The following is a 17,529-nucleotide window of genomic DNA, read 5'->3' as shown; positions in this document are numbered from 1 at the left end:
CTGGTCGTACCTCTGTCTTCTTGTCCTTCACGCAGTACTCAACCCGCGGAGGAGCAAATTGTGCCGGCCTTTGCTGAGACCAGTCTGACCGGTCATAGACGACCGGTCTGACTGGTTGGGGCTGTGGCACCGGACCAGATTGGTGTGGCCCCAATCGGTCGTGTACTGGCGTCCCGAATCCTTCCTCCCTCTGATATGGTGGTGGGTATGGCATTGTAAAGCACTGGAGCCAGATTCCCTCATGCTCCCACACTGGATTAACTGCATTTGACGCCGGTGGGTACCAGGCATAGTAGCATACACTTTCTGTGTAGGGAACTGCGGATGATCACCCCTGCGCCTGATGAATTCCCTCCTTAGAGGTGAAGCATTACCCCAATGCGGTGGTGAGAGAAGTCTCTTTTTTAACAGCCGATCTTGTTGAACGGCCTTAGTGTACTTGTTCAATAACTGCCCAAAGGTCGGCCCCTGATTTGCGCACCTCCCCTGCAGCTTTGGCACATTTGTCTTCCAAGTACCCTCTTCCGGACGTTTCGGATTGAATGTTCAGGGCTGCTCCCTAGGCCGGTCTAACCGGTCACTGGACCCGGGTCTGGCCGGTCTGACCAGTCTGACCGGTCGTGCCTAGGCAGTAGGCTGACTGGATGAACTTGTTTGCCCCCCGGGCATAGGAGCATTCACAAAAATCCTCAAAGTCGGCTTCCCGTTAGGAGTCTTCTCAGCAATGACTTCTCTGGCCAGAATCTTGTCCTTTGCATTCATCGGCCTCGGATCTCCAATCACAACATTCTTTCCTTGAGCCCCTTCGGCTTGCTCCGGCCGAAGGAGAATCTTTGGATTATGCAGCTCCAAAGTATGAACAGGGAAGGGAGTCTTGTCCACTTGCATCTCAGAAAGTACCAATCGTCTTTCATCTACAGCCGATTGGATCTGTCGATGGAACACATTACAATCATTAGTAGCATGCGAGAAAGAATTATGCCACTTACAACATGCATGCCTTTTTAGTTCTTACGACGGTGGTATAGCATGAGATAAACGAATGTTTCCATACTTAAGCAATTCATCAAAAATTCTATCACACTTGGAAACATCAAAGGTAAATTTCATCTCATTCTGCCGATTCTTTTGAATCGGCTTAAGCGAAGGGCATGTAGAAGGTTTGTCCTTTGATGGCCAAACAAATTCAGTGGCGTACACTCCCTTTTCCTCATCGTCCGAACAGTCGGAATCATTCTCGACAACATGTGTGTTGGACCGATGAGGCTTAAAAGAATCTTTAGAATTTTTATACTTAAATTCAACACCAATAGCTTGCATTTGCAAATGATTAACTGTAATGAAATCAAAACCTTCAAGTTTTTCTTTCAAATAAGAATGCAAGCCATTAAATGCCAAATCCGCCATATCTTTTTCCGAAAGAGATGAATTGAAGCATCAGTTTTTCAAAGCTTTAAATCTTTGGAAATAATCTAAAAACGATTCATCTTGTTTTTGCTTAACCGATGTCAAGTCTAGCAATCTAACTTCGGCTTCCCCACTAAAGAAGTAATCATGAAATTTGTGCTCTAATTGATTCCAATTCAAAATTGAACCCGGCGCAAGCGAGGAAAACTAAGAGAAAGCAGTCCCGGCCAAAGATAAAGAAAATAAGCGAACACGCAAAGCATCGTTAAGACCCGCTTCTCCCAATTGCAAGATATATTGGCTAACATGCTCCCAAGTTGTACGAGAATCATCACCATTAAATTTAACAAACTCGGAAACGCGCCAACCAGCAGGATACGAAACAAAATCAAACTCGAGAGGATATGGCTTTTGATATAAACGCGACCCACCCATATCAATCCCAAGTTTAGATTTAAGCACACCGGTCAAGTCTTCCTTGAATCTATTGAAATCGGCCTGATAAGTACCGCTGCCGATGCATGCAAAGAAGATGTAACGCGTTGTGTGCTAGGACCGGTGTAAGCCATGTTAGTATTTGGAATCGGTCCTTGGTGAGGTCCATATCCCTGCTGTGATGCACTGTGAGGTCCTGTATACAACACCATCTCATTAGTTCGGCTAGGGGCGGCCGAACTAGGGATAGAGGTATGAGGTGCAGAAGGCATTGGGTATTGCTCGTCAGACCGGTCTGACCGGTCGTATAACCGGCCTGACCGCCTGCACCGGTTTGACCGGTCGACGAGACCGGTTCGACCTATGGCGCATGGACAGTAGATGGTGGCGGGGTTTGGCCTGGGAACAAATTTGGCGGCATCTCATAGAATTGATCTTGGGTAGCAGATGTGCTGGCCGAATTCGCTTCTGAGAACTGAGCACCACCCTCGACAGTTTTACCCTTTTTAAGTGCTGCAATCTCATCATTAAGCCCAGCAAAAGTCTCTCCCGCGGCTACTTGTGCAGCAGATATTTTCGAATCTACCATGAGAGAGAGTTGCTTAACTAATTCAGAAGGGTCATTAGGGAGTACCTCGATCTTATCTTTGTTCAGCTTGAAGGACGGCATCACGAACTCCCCAACCCTCTTGAATAGGCCTCCTCGCTCCTTCTTGAATCCTTGAAGGAAATTCTCCTTCAAGTGCTCTTCAGCGATGAGGTAGGCCTGGCGCTCGTCTTCGGCGAGCTCCTCCATGGTTGCCTTGAGGACGTTGTCACTATGGATTTCACCATGAGTACCCATCTTCTTGGAGAAACTAAATTAGATCAGTTTTAAAACCAAATTAATCTATTCCCCAGTGGAGTCGCCAAAAAGTATGTTGACACAGAATCGTGCCAACACACTCGAATGCGCTAGCACACACGAACGATCGTCAAAACGATCAACACCTGCGTATCCCTGGGCAGGCCGGTCTGACCGGTGCCGCCGACCGGTCTGACCGGTGCAAGCAGGGCGTCGCCATAAACCTAGAACAACGAGCTCGGGAGGGACCCCGTCAGAGCTCGTGAACGTAGGGTTGTCCTGAAGTCGGTAGGCCACTCAGAACGTCTTCAAATGCCGTAGAGACGAAGGAAGAAAGCAATCTAGCGTTGAAAAAGGCTAGGGTTTGAGAGACAAAAAGTAATGCGATATTTTGATTAATTCGATTGGGAATAACCTTAATCGGCCTTAGCCTTTATATTTAATTTGAAGACGTACCCCGTCACGAGTAGGCTGAGCTTTTGTGAGCCCGGTTTCAGCCACAAACTCTGCAAGTGCTTCATCCTCTTTTGAAAGGACCTTGAGATCGGGTACCCTTTGTTTGGGTTGTTCGCCGAGCTGGGGGACTTGGTTGTACCTCCGATTACTCTTCTTCTTCCATGATTTTGGAATCGAGTGGTCGTAGTCCGACATCAATTCTTTCTGCTTTGGTTAGCACATCATGGATAGAAAGAATTTCTTCGCTGCTGGATCCACTGGGTCCTTTGGCGGAGGCTTCTTTGGCTTCAACTGCTTGCGCACGTCTTCTTGCACCCAAGCAGTCAATTCCTCATCAGTCATTTCGTAATCTGACTTCTCTGGCTTCTGCTTCTCTTTCTTCTTGTGTTGTTGGGTCTTCTTCGGCCTTGGAGGTGGCGGTGGCTGCACCCAAGCAGATTACTTCTTCTTTGAGGGGGGAGAAGGTGGCAGAGGCGGACCAACACTGGTGTCCTCGGAAGCGGCTGGTGACGGCGATGACTAATGCTGGGGTCCTAAGCTGCGCTCGGTGACGGTGGATCCACACTGGGGTACCCTTGAGCAGCTAGTGACCTCGGAGACGGGCTAGGATCCCTTCCTGCAATTCTGATGTACTGTTTCTTCCAACTGATCCAAGTGTGGATGGCTTGTCCTAGCTCCTCTTCTCCATCGCCTCCAGGGATCTTGAGGTCGAGGTCTTCCCATCCTTTCTCGACATGATCAACCATGACTCTAGCATATCCTTCTAGGTTCGCCATGTCATGGATTGTCCCGCCTTGAACAGGGACTTCAGCAACCTCGTGGGCGACTACTTTCAGTTTTTTTTCCTGAGATGATATAGAAGCTCATAGGGGGTCCTCACGGCGATGTCATCCATGGGGTAATGTTCCGCAACCGTTTCCTCTCAATCTGTGGCTGGGTGTTCCATTGAAGCGATGCTGCTACAACGCTGCAAGCCGACGGGGTTAGTCTCCAGCTGAGCCATTGAGCTGGCTTCTGGTTGTTGTTGCTGGCTAGCTGCAATTGCACCTTCGATTGAAGCAACCCGTTATTCTAGGGCACGCATCTTCTCTGCTACTTCAGCTTTTCTTCTCTATCGACTTCGATACGTATCTATGTCGGCACTAAAGCCATGCTTCCATGGAACTACGCCCATGCCTCGGACACGTCCCGTGTGTTTGGGTGTCCCGAGAGCGTACGTCAGCTCGTCTTTCTCTCTATCAGGTTTGAAGCTGCCTTCTGACACGGCCTTGAGTGTGTCATCGAGCTTGTAGGCCGCTTCTCTTATGGCGTCGCTAGTGACAAACGAGTCATCTTCCATGTTCAATGTGCCTCCATGAGCATAAAAGTAATACTTTGCTCGCAGCGGCCAGTTGAAGGCTGCCGGTACGATTCCTCTTACAATGAGGTCCTCTTCCATCTTCTGCCACTTCGGAATAGCCGCCTTGTAACCTCCCTGGCCAAGATGATGGAAGTGTTTTTTCTTGCTTGCATTCTCTTTGGCTTGTGCTATTCGCTGTTTGCTGTCCACAGACGATTTGTATTGCACAAATGCATCCCAGTAATGACGTTGATTCTTGAAGTCCTTCTCAAAGTCTGGGGTGAGGCCCTTTTTAACATAGCCTTTGTTCAAGTTTTTCTTGAATGACTGAAATGCAATAGCCATCTTCTTCATGACCCAATCCTTAAATAGTTGTTCGTGCTCCTCCGGAACACTGAAGTGTCATTTCCATCTACCCATAACATTTCCTTTTCTGTGTTTGGGACGATGTCATTGTCATTGTTGGTGGTTTTGCTTTTCTTCCATAGCTTGAAGCTGATGGGGGATATTCTCACGCACATAATATCCGCATTGATTGATGACTGTTGTCTTAGCATCCTTGGGAGATTTTGGTTCACCATCCGGGTACAATGAGGTGATGGTGGTATGCCCCTCCATCCTTTTCTTTGAGCCTCGTTTCCATTTTGGCTTTCTCGATCCGGATGCCTGGAGAAATAGACATTTCATACATGTTCAACATTTGTAGGAACAGAATTCATCATGAAGTTGAACATATATATGTATGTACAAATTTCAATACTAACTTTTGCTGTATCGTCTTGCGCAGTCATTTGCTCTGACTGGTCAGCATCGCCTTCACCAGTTTCGTTCAAATATTGGCTGTCATCATACTTGGCATCTTCTCCGCTTTGACAAATTTTGTCTTCAAGGAATGCGTCATCATCCCCATGCCGAAAAGGTTCCATTTTGATGTCTACGTGAAATAACATTTGTTCGGTATGTAATTTTATACAAGTTAACATCGTATATAACAAATTACAAGTTAAATAAATAAAGTTCTACAACACATATTTTTCATCATATATATTCAGATAATACAACATTTATTACAATAAATATCAAGATACATATACATGAAGTTTACAATATCCAATGCGCCATGAAATTCTATACAATGTGCCTCACAATTCTCTACAATTTCAAGAAAAAAATATTCTAACATTTCATGAATTTTCTACAAAAATATTCATAGAAAAATATTCACCAATTTTCAAATAGTATTAAACAATTTAAACAAGTATTAACCAATTTATAGTATTTCTTACAAAATGTTCTAATTTCTACCATTTCTACCATTTTTACTATTTTTCTAAATTATTCTACCATTTTGCTAATTTGTTCTACCATTTTTCTATTTTATTCTACCATTTTCAAATTTATGTACCATTTCTAAAATTTTCTAATTTATTTTAAATAGATAACCAATTTAAACAAGTATTATCCAATTTATAGTATTTCTTACAAAATGTTCTAATTTCTACCATTTCTACCATTTTTTACTATTTTTCTAAATTATTCTTCCATTTTGCTAATTTATTCTACCATTTTTCTATTTTATTCTACCATTTTTCTAATTTATGTACCATTTCTACAATGTTCTAATTTATTTTAAATAGATAACCAATTTAAACTAGTATCAACCAATTTATAGTATTTCTTACAAAATATTCTAATTTCTACCATTTTTTACTATTTTTCTAAATTATTCTACCATTTTTCGATTTTATTCTACCACTTTTCTAATAATATAAAAAAGAATTAAAAAACAAAAAAATAAACTGACGCGCGCGGCCGGCCATGCGGGGTGGCCGCCAGCAGCCGGGGTGGGGGAGGCGGCCGGGCGCGGCCGGCGCGGCGTACCGGTGGGGCGGCGGTGGCCCGGGGCGGCAGAGCAGGGCTTGCGGCGGCGCGGAGGAGAGCCGGCTGGCCCGGGGCTGCGGCGCGGACGGAGGCGGCGGCGATGAGGGCGAGGGGGCCGGCCGGGGCTTCAATCGGCGGCGGCGGTGGCACACGGAGGCCGGTGTGCGGGGTCGATGCGGAGGCGAGACGAGCGCGCAGAGGCGGCGTCGGCGGTGGCGAGTCGCGGTGGCGGCGGGGCCGGGCGCAGGCGGGGAGAATGCCACAGGACGAGGAGGCGACGGCGAGGCGACAACGAGGGGGCCAGTAGGGACGGTGAGGCGACGGCGTGGAGGCGGCGGAGCGTGAGGACGGCGACGACGATGAGAGTAAAGGGCTGGGGGGATCGATTGAGATTAGAGCTAAGTGCTGGGGTTATATAGATTCACCAGTTTAGTACCGGGCGGTGGCTGCACCCGGTACTGAACTGGCGTCTGCGACATTTAGTACCGTTCGCAGCCATTGCCCGGTACTAAACTGGCACGTTTAGTACCGGGCGGTGGCTCTGCCCGGAACTAAACAGCCTCAACTGGCGGGAAATTTTCATCGAGGCTGTTTAGTACCGGGCATATACTTGGACTGGTACTAAACAACCAAATTTTTATATTTTATTTTTCATGTCTTATATGTTATTAATGTTTAGTAACTTAAATAAATTACTAAAAATAGCTATATACATTATATTGCCCATGTAAAATTATTTTTTTGTAGCCACTTCGATATATTTATTGTTTTCACCATTAAAAAGGTTAATAGTTTTGTAGTTACATCACTGCATCAAGTTGAATATAAGTTTACGCTCTGAACTTGTAATATTGAGTCAAAATAAGTTTGTTTTTTCGAAGAAACTAAATAATTTCATTTAAAATAGTAAGAAATGTTTTCTTGCACATGCAAATTGAAATTTTTGTAGTTTATATCATTTTGTTAATTGGAATATACATTTACCTTGCTCGATTTCAAAGAAATTAAATGAATTCATTAAAAATACTAACATTTGTGAGTTTGCCCTTGCAAATATATTACATAAATCATTTGATCACATGGACATCAAAGTACAATATAATAATTACACATCATTATTTAATGGAACATTAATAACCTTTCTTTTTCCAAAAGTGCCTTGATCGCTATCGCGATGTAAGTAAGGAGTGTCCTCTTTGGATAACAGAATGCTGGTGTCAACATCGACAGAGAATGGAGGACGGTCATCAAACTGATCAAAGTCTTCTGACTTATCCGAAATGTCTTCAACTCTAATAATTTTTCTTTTTTCTGGAAGAACTATGTGGCGTTTTGGCTCGTCGTCGGATTTGCCTTGATATTTTTTAGGTTTGCTAGACATGTCCTTCACATAGAACACCTGCGTGACATCCTTGGCGAGGACGAATGATTCGTCTTTATATCCAATTTTTTGAAGTCCACTATCGTCATCCCGTACTAGTCTGTTGTTACGCTGCCTCCTGCTCGGTTCACCCATTGGCACCGAAACAAAGGAATCTTCAAATGCCCATAGTCAAGCTCCCATATCTCCTCAATGACACCAAAGTAGCTGTCTTTATTCCCATCAATTCCTATTGCACCAATACGCACACTGCTATTTTGATTTGTGCTCTTTTCGTCTCGGGCTCTTGTGTAAAATGTATAACCATTTATCTCGTACCCTTGGTATTGCATTACTGTGATCGATGGTCCCCTAGACAGCCATTGAAGTTGTTCATCAATCATTTTGTCACCCATGAGTTTTCGTCTGAGCCAAACAGCAAAGCTATCTATGTGATGACGTGTAATCCAGGCATCAGACTTCTGTGGGTTTTCGGAACGTACAATATTCATGTGCTCATCCATATATGGAGCCACGAGAGTTGAATTCTGTAAAACAGTGAAGTTTGCTTTGCGGATTTCACTTTCGGGGATTTGCATATTAGATTTCTTCCCTAGTGTGCCCTTTCCCTTCAATCTCCCCTCATGACGTGACATGGGAACCCCAATTAGACTTAGATCATCAATAAAGTCAACACAAAACTCAATGACCTCCTCTGTTCCATAGCCCTTAGCGATACAGCCCTCTAGACGAGACCGGTTGTGGATGTATTTCTTTAGGACTGCCATGTACCTCTCGAAAGGGAACATATTGTGCAGAAATACAAGGCCTAGAATGTTTATCTCTTTCACAATATGAACCAAGAGATGTGTCATAATATTAAAGAAAGAAGGTGGAAACACCATCTCAAAGCAAACAAGACATTGGACCACGTCATTTTGTAGCTTTGTCAGCTTATTTGGATCGATAGCCTTTTGCGAAATTTCATTGAGGAAGGCACATAGCTTAACAATCATCAATCTGACATTCTCTGGTAGAATACCCCTTAGCGCAACTAGAAGCAATTGTGTCATTAGGACATGGCAGCCATGAGACTTTAAGTTTGTGAATTTTTTCTCTTTCATATTTATTCTTCCTTGCATATTCGAGGAGTACCCATACGGTACCTTCATACTGTTCAAGCAATCAAACAAACTTTCCTTCTCCTCTTTGCTGAGAGTGTAACTAGCAGGGCGCAAGTAGTGTTGTCCTTTCTCTCTTTCTTTTCAGGACGCAAGTCTTCTCGTTGTTTCATTTCTTTTAGATCACGTCTTGCTTCTAAGGTATCTTTTGCCTGCCCATATGTACCCAAGAAACCTAACAGGTTCACTCAAAGATTCTTTGTCAAGTGCATCACATCAATTGCATTGCGTACCTCCAGGACTTCCCAGAAAGGTAGCTCCCACAATATTGACTTCTTCCACATTGGAGCACGTCCGCTTTCATCATTCGGAATTTGTTGGCTGCCACCGCCCTTTCCAAACACTACACGAACATCCTTTATCATCGAGAAAACACGTTTTCCATCACGAAACATAGGCTTAGCATGAGTTTCTGGTTCCCCTTTGAAATGCTTCCCTTTCTTTCTCAAGGGGTGGTTTAGGGGCAGGAATCGACGATGACCCATATATACGACCTTCCAACAATTTTTCAAATAAAAGCTATCAGTTTCATCAAGGCAATGGGTGCACGCTTGGTACCCCTCATTCGACTGACCGGAGAGATTACTAAGTGCAGGCCAATCATTGATGGTTACAAAAAGCAATGCTCGGAGGTCAAAATTCTCCTGTTTGTACTCATCACACACACGTACACCTTCATTCTTCCACAACAGTAAAAGTTCATCAACCAATGGTCTTAGGTACTCGTCAATGTCATTGCCAGGTTGTTTCAGGCCTTGAATAAGCACCGGCATCATCATGTACTTCCGTTTCATGCATAGCCAAGAAGGAAGGTTAAATATACATAGGGTCACATGCCATGTACTATAACTGCTGCCCTACTTGCCGAAAGGATTCATTCCATCCGTACTTAAACCAAACCTTATGTTCCTTGGGTCCATATCAAAATCTGGAAATTCTCTATCCACATTTCTCCACTGGGACTCATCAGCGGGGTGTCTCAGCATCTGATCTTGCTTATGCTCTTCTTTGTGCCACCGCATCAACTTAGCATGGTCCTTGTTTCTGAAAAGGCGTTTCAAACGTGGTATTATTGGGAAATACCACATCACCTTTGCGGGAACTTTTTTCTTAACAGGCTCCCCGTCGATATCACCAGGATCATTTTGCTTGATCTTGTACTGTTTCGCATCACAGACAAGATAAGCATCCAGTTTCTCATATTCATCATGATAGAGAATACAGTCGTTAGGACACGCGTGAATTTTCTGAACCTCTAATCCAAGAGGGCAAACAACCTTCTTTGCTTCATATGTTGTAGAGGGTAGTTCATTCCCCTCTGGAAGCATGTTCTTTATGATTCCTAATAGCTCCTCAAATCCCTTATCGGTGACACCATTAGCTGCCTTCCACTGCAGCATTTCAAGTGTCGTACCTAACTTTTTCAATCCATGCTTGCAATTTGGATATAACAATTTTTTGTGATCCTCCAACATCTTCTCAAACTTCTTTGACTCCTTCAAAGTTTCACTGTCTCTTTGTGAATCCACTAGAACCTGGCCTAATTCATCAGGTGGTTGGTCTTCTGCTGCATTTTTTCCAGCCTCGTCCATTTCTTCAGCATCATCCATGGGTTCATCTTCAAAGGCTCCCGCTTCATATAAGTGAGCCCAGTGTGCGATATTATCATCATCATCTCCTTCACCGTTTTGCATCACAACTCCAGGTTCACTGTGCTTGGTCCAAAGAGTATAGTTATTCATGAAACTCTTTTCATAAATGTGGGCGTGTAGAGTACTTCTCTTAGAGTATTCCTTTTTATTTTGGCAAAGGCGGCATGGACAACACATGAAACCTTTTGATGACTTGTGGGCCTCTGCCGCATCGAGAAAAGACTTTAGATCATTAATCCACGCCATGGTGCACCGGTCACCGTACATCCATTGTCGGTCCATCGATCTACAATTTTGTATTAAGTAACAACATTATTTTACTTGTATTCATATCATTTAGCACATAACATAATGAAATACAATTGCCATTTCTGTGAAATACAATTACATAACATGCTTAAATTAAACAACATGATAAATAAAAGTCCAAATTAATAAATATAGATTACACTACATGCTAGCTACCTAATACAAACTACTCATCATGAGATCTTTTGACCGATGCCTCGTGAACTGCCTCGCGAAGTCTTGACACTGAACGGTCATATTCCGCCAGCCCCGACTCTTCACGTCTTGCATTATATCGAGCCATCAACTCACAATCATCATCAGTACCATGCAACTCGACGTTAAATTCACGATAAAATTTATGGCTTTCTTTGCCAAGGGAGAATATATGAAAAGCTTTCTTAATCAAACGACGAATACGACCGCTAACAAGACCAACACGCTCTGTAGGATGGAACTCAAGCGAATGACCGGTGCGCTTCAATTGATTGCGTACCGCCGCCCGAGCCGTAGCTCGACACTCAGAGGCATCATGTTGCAAAGTCATTTCTAAGAAGTAATATTAATAACAGGCCAATTATATGTCTCATTAAGAAACAAAACTAATTTCAGTACACTAATCAAATAAATGTAAAAAATGAACAAATTATTAGAATTAAAATGAAAACATAAATTGAAAACCATAATGAAAACAAAGATTTTTTAAACTTCTCGATGGTTTCCAATATGAGCCCGAATAAATACATCATTAGAATGTCAAAATAATCCACGTAAAAGTCGCATTAAGTAATAAACATTTGTTTCTAATGTCAGTTCAAATACTAAACTAAATTAATTAACAAATAATACTAATATCATCATTATACATGTAAAAGTACTGAATAAAACTAATTTACAAAAAAATTATCTACCTAAAAGGAAACAAACTAACAAACTAACCATGACATTTGAAAATAATTAAAAAAAATAATTAGAAATTAGACATATTCAAACTATCTAATAAATCTTCTCTATGTTCAATTTATCAGTTCTATACATCTCAAAACAATGCATAAATCAAAAAAATCAAGCTCATACTCACTCTTTCTAAAAATTCTAAATTTCTCTAAATATGGAGCATTAAACAAGGAATAAAGACCATCAAACAAGAGAGGATGAAGTTGCAAACCTTTGACACACTTGGATGAGTGAAATCCCCACAAAAATTGAAAAAATGGGCAGCACCTCCTCTCTCACGCCATGGAAGCACCCCGAGCTTGGTGAAAAAAATGGTTGGCCCGGGTTCGGGGAGGAAGAAGGCGAGCTGATTTATAGTGGGCAAGTTAGTACCGGCTGGAGACACCAGCAGATGCTAAATCTCTCATTTAGTACCAGCTGGAGCCACTAGCCGATACTAAATTTTCTCGGAGCCATTTAGTACTGGCTCGTGGCTCCAGCCGGTACTAAATGGCTCCTAGCCGTTGCGCACCGGTGTCCGTGCCGGCTCTTTAGTACCGGCTGGAGCCACAAGCCGTTACTAATAGGCTCTGATTTTTTGACCGGTACAAAATGGCGCCATTAGTATGCAGGGACAATGCCCCCTTTTCTAGCAGTGAGCTATTGGATTATTATTTGAATCCACCCAGCTGATCCTAGCTAGCTGAAATTAGCTGCGAATAATTAATGAGGCCATAACCCTATATATATAAGGTGCATTCTCTGTATAAAATGTACCCACCCAGCAGTTGCAACCCAGAGACTACAACGATTGCAACTAGACGTGAACTAGTTGCAACTCAGACCGACCTGGTTGTAACTGAACGCGAACCAGTTGTAAAAAGAACACAAACTAGTTGCAACTCAAACTTACCCAGTTGAAACTGGACAGTTGCAACTGGAACTGTCACAAATAGGGGTGGTAATGGGCCATGGCCCTAATGACCTCTTCACAGCCCAATAAAGCCCTTAAAATTTTTAGTTCAAAAATACATATGTTTAGAGCCCGGCCCTTTTAGGGCCCGATCCTTAGATTTTCTAGTTCAAAATGTTGGGCCCTTTACCACCCCTACTCACAATTGCAACTAAGAGGGTATGGATGGCAATGGTTCGGTTTTGGGTCGGATATCCGCAGGTGTCGGGTTTTGCGGGTTCGGGTTCGGGTATGATTTCCCACCCACGGTTTTCGGGTTCGGCCCCCGAAACTTATCGGGTTCGGTTTCAGGTTCAGTTTTTCACCCGTGGATACCCAATGGATAACCGTTTGGAGTAAAACCTCATGTTTTATAGTATACTTAGTAATAACTTTGTTTACTTAGACTATTAAATTTATTCTATGTTGACTAAGGAAATTATTTACTATTTATTGCATCTTGTTTATACATGTAAATGTTATATATATCATGTATACGTTTATAAAAATTACTTACTGCTCTTATTATATTGCCATACAAAAGCGGGTTTCGGGTATCCGCGGGTTTCAGTTCTGGAGATGTATTTTGACCCGAATCGGTGTTCGGGTCGGGTTCGGGTTTTAAGTTCGGGTTTTGGTTTTGGGTGCCTAGACACTCCACCCGACCCGAACCCAACTCGTTGCCATCCCTATAAGAGGGTGGGTGCATTCTCCATATAAAATGCACCCAGAAGCATTATAAGAGCATCTCCAATAGTTTGGCAAATCGAGTTGCCATCTTTGATTTTTGGCAAAAATATTAAAAATACTCCTCCAACAGTTTGGCAAAAGACTTGGCAATTTTTGGCAACTTGGGAAAAACCAGCCTCCAGCGCGTAAATATACGCGCGCGGCGCGCGGTTGGCATCGTGGTTTCTAGTCAGGTGGGATGGTGAAAAAAGAAATAAATAACAGAGAAGGGTTCCTGATTTAAGTTTTCAAGAGGTGGAAGGGCATAAATATAATTTTGTTTCTCTCTCAGGGTTCCTGATGTAAGTTAGATCTGGATTTGGCAAGTGAATTATGCCAAACTGTTGGAAATAAGCTATTTTTTACTTGACATATCTTTTTAGAAGTTGGCAAAACACAAGATATGCCAAATAAAATATGACAAACTCTTGGAGATGCTCTAACAAAACAATATATGCAGGAGCTGTTGGGGAGGACTGAGTTTTGTTCGGAGACATTAGATTTGCACTGATTATGGTGTAAAGGTTGAGTTGGTGACGAGATGGAAAACGTGAGCAACAAAATCTCCTTGTTTTTGGTAACCGGAATGTCACAAATCATTTATGTCCAACACTTCTATCTTCCTTGTTGTAACATTTTTTCAATAAATAAATGAATTTCTGTGTCCGGGCCACTCTGCATGAATAATTGTGCATACCATCCATTATTACAATTCTCAACCATCTATATGCAAAACCATACGTCCATATATATGTATGGTATTTTCATTTAATTAGTGCATGGCAAGATGATTAGTAGTACTACAATATTCAGAGTTTAAGGGTCCAGGTGTCCAGTTCATGCTGCATTCCGCTCTGGCAGCAATATGTTATTCTTGTAGCAGATCATTTTTATTGATGACTAAGATATGAAGATCCGAAAGTCACAGATCAGCCCATACACTTCACCACTAGCCGATCCCCAAAGTGAACAACCTTCTTAACACCAGCAGACCAGCTAAAAGCGCCTCTGATGTTCATCTCTCTGGGGCTGCGACATAGTGGACAAATGATCCTGCCAGCTGGTTGTGCGCCTCGTTTCCTAAAGATCCTGGAAGGGATTCTGGCAAGATACTCTGAATCAAATAACCATCAAGAATGAATAAACAAAACAGAATGAGTTGTGTGGAAAATTGCAGTGACAAACTGACAATGTGCCTCCGTCTCAGCATCCTCTATAGTGATCCGCTTCGCCAGTTGGGAGGCCCAGGCACGTAAGGCTTCAATATAGCTGCAAACCAGAAGCAGGTTATATACGGAGTATATGAGAGCACCAACAATTAAAAGAACAGATGGATTCACAAAAGACATACGGATTGTCGTCGTCGAACTCGATGTAGCTGTCGCCGCCGCCGCTGCCGCCACCGCCGCCGGACTGATCTCCTGCCCTCCCGGCGTTGCCGCTCATGCGGTCCAGCCACTTCGCATCCTCTGCGGTGGCTCGCCGCATCCTGATCGGGCCGTCACCGAGCTGCTGGTCCGACCCCGTGTAGCGGTCCATCCATTGCGCCTCCTCCTTGTTCGCGGGCCGGACGAACCTTATCCCAACCTTCTTCACCGGAGCGTCCGCGGCCGCGGCCGCAACGGCGGAGGCGAGAGCAGACAGCAGGAGGAGGACGGAGATGGTCGGGGCGACGGCAGACAAGCGGTGGAGCCGAGCCATCTCTACCGCGAACTGCAGAGCGCAGAGTGAGTGAATTGAATGATCTAGCACATAGCCTGCCGCTGCTGCCTATATGGTTTACAAAGCATGGCGTCTCACGCGAGTGTGCCTTCTACCTGCTGATCGAGCAAATACCGACTGCGTGAGTCCACAAGAAAGTACTGGGCGCACACAGCAGCTGCATGTGGTGTGTGTTGAGTCCATGTTACTCGATGAGGGATAAGTGTGGTTAGAAAGTGGGATTGTTTTGCATGTTTTGTTTTAGTTGTACGGTTTGATCGACTCATCACACAAGGGTTCATGTGAGAACATATTTGGTGTTACAAGCGGCTTAGATATTACCGTGTTCCAACATGGTAGAATCTAAACCGGTGCATGTAAAACAGTAACAAAATTGTAGATTGATAGAGAACGCAATCATTGCATGCAAAGTTTGAACTTGAACAAAAATTTGTGCAAGGAGAAACAAAAAAGTGAAAGTAGCACCTAAATAGTTGCGGACCTAAATAGTTGCGGGTGGAACTGTTCATGTCTGATCCACAACCCTCATCTGTTGGAGATGCTCTTAGTAGCTCTTCGTCGCTCTACTAGAATCAAATTTTCAAACAAAATTGTGGTCTACATTGGTAGGACAGAACCAAAATAAGAATTTGTTCTGAAAGGATGACGACATTCTAGTCCTTTTCTCCTGCTAAAAGCTCAAATTGGATATTTATTTATCAAGTAGAGTTTGATCCTTTGCTTATTAGACCTATTCCGTTTATTTGTTTCATATAATCTTGATGAACAGATTGGACCTAAAAACGTTGTCTGCTTCGTTAAGTCGTGCGGTAGGGTTAAGGATTTTAGGAGATAGAAGGGTGGCGAGCAAGAGCAACGAGTTGTGATGGCAAGAGCAAGGGTTACATCTATGGTTTCATTTTTGTCACAGCCTCTATTGGAATTGGCCTTAATGTGAAAACCATACTCACTCAACACTGAAAAAAACAATGATGTTTGAACCACGGAGTTCATGTATGCATTCCTCCTCATTGTGTTCTATACCGACTAGTTCTAAGTTTATCCAACTAGTTATATGCCGAATGGGTATGAGATATGCCACATCCCATAGCTGGTACTGATTTGTGCCACGTCAGGTATTCAATGGCCCCGGCTTTGACAAATAGCTTAAGCTAGAAAGACATAGTCTACAGTTTTAGATCCAAGCTTACATTTCTTGGTTATTGGCACACTGACCATTGCCAAACACCCCCATGTACGTAACTATGAAAGTGTTGGCCTTTTCTTCTCCTATTCCTCGAATGGTGTTGTGTGATTGTGTCTTTATTCTTTGTATGAACACGGTTTAGGACATGACACGCAGTAAATATAGCCTCACCCCACAATTCCTTGGAAAGTCCTGTAGTATGTAACATGACATTAACCAAATCAGTTAGAGTGCAGTTTTATCATTCGGCAACCCCATTTGAATGAGGTGAATAGGGACGCGTCCTCTCATGAATAATATCATGTTCATTGAAGAATGGAGAGAAAATATTTGAGAAGTACTTGCCACCACGATCCGATCTAACTCTTTTGATCTTTCTCTCAAGTTGGTTTTCTACTTCAGTTTTACAGACTTTAAAATAGTGCAAAGCTTCATCTTTTGACTTCAACAAATAGATTTATAGTGCAGTCATCGATCAGAGTCATGAAATAATTTTTACCACCTTTTGTCAACACGCCATTCATTTTGCACAAATTGAAATAAATTAATTCTAGTGGTGTCAAGTTTCTCGCCTCTGCAGCCATGTGTGGCTTGCAAGTTTGTTTTGATTCAACACATACATGGTACTTAGAATTTTTGTAACGCCCCAAGTACCGATATACCTAGAGGTTACTACTAAATTCATAAATTGAACAATTTATTAAAATTATAGTAAATTTCGGCAGAGTCTCCTTTGTAAATTTTAGCATCCGCGGCACATAGGACATAAAAAAATAGCAAAGTAAAAATAAGGATAGTAAATAGACTTTCTCATCAACCAACACAATCAGAAAAATATATCTTAAGCAACAACCAAACGACCATGTGACAATCCTCAGTATCAAATGATTTATTCGACCTAGAGATTTGTTTAATGAATGTCAAAAGTGTGTGCATGCTCATAATAAAGTGACTACTCCCATCCCATGTATACTTGATCAGTGGGTACCTAAAAACTAAATAAACACAAGAGTGAGTAGATATACTTAGCAAGCACAATTCAGAACCGTAAGAGCAGTTGTGAGTACATGAACAATGGAAATCCAAAGGCAATGGGGCAACAGAGTCAGACCCGGGCAGCAGGACTACTCACGGGTGTGGAATATTCTAGAGTAGGGAGTA

At 42.9% G+C, this 17,529-nt stretch overlaps 1 protein-coding gene across 1 annotated transcript; it reads right to left on the bottom strand.

Moving 5' to 3' along the window:
- Window positions 1-14,109: 14,109 nt before the first annotated feature.
- Window positions 14,110-15,180, bottom strand: LOC120701477. Its single transcript, XM_039985505.1, has 2 exons — window positions 14,812-15,180; window positions 14,110-14,729 (listed from the first exon to the last, which is right to left on the bottom strand). The coding sequence occupies exons 1-2, from the start codon at window positions 15,159-15,161 to the stop codon at window positions 14,591-14,593; spliced, it is 489 nt and encodes a 162-aa protein (XP_039841439.1). The 5' UTR covers window positions 15,162-15,180; the 3' UTR covers window positions 14,110-14,590.
- Window positions 15,181-17,529: the final 2,349 nt, after the last annotated feature.

Source organism: Panicum virgatum, chromosome 3K, assembly GCF_016808335.1.
Source record: "Panicum virgatum strain AP13 chromosome 3K, P.virgatum_v5, whole genome shotgun sequence".
NCBI lineage: Eukaryota > Viridiplantae > Streptophyta > Magnoliopsida > Poales > Poaceae > Panicum > Panicum virgatum.
This window is presented reverse-complemented; position numbering and strand designations above follow the sequence as displayed.

What these genes read in the sequence shown, in the direction of transcription:
- LOC120701477 (XM_039985505.1), bottom strand. Translation starts at nt 15,161, where the DNA reads ATGGCTCGGCTCCACCGCTTGTCTGCCGTCGCCCCGACCATCTCCGTC. An exon ending in GAGTTCGACGACGACAATCC is followed by an intron (nt 14,730 to 14,811) that starts GTATGTCTTTTG and finishes TCTGGTTTGCAG; the next exon opens with CTATATTGAAGCCTTACGTG.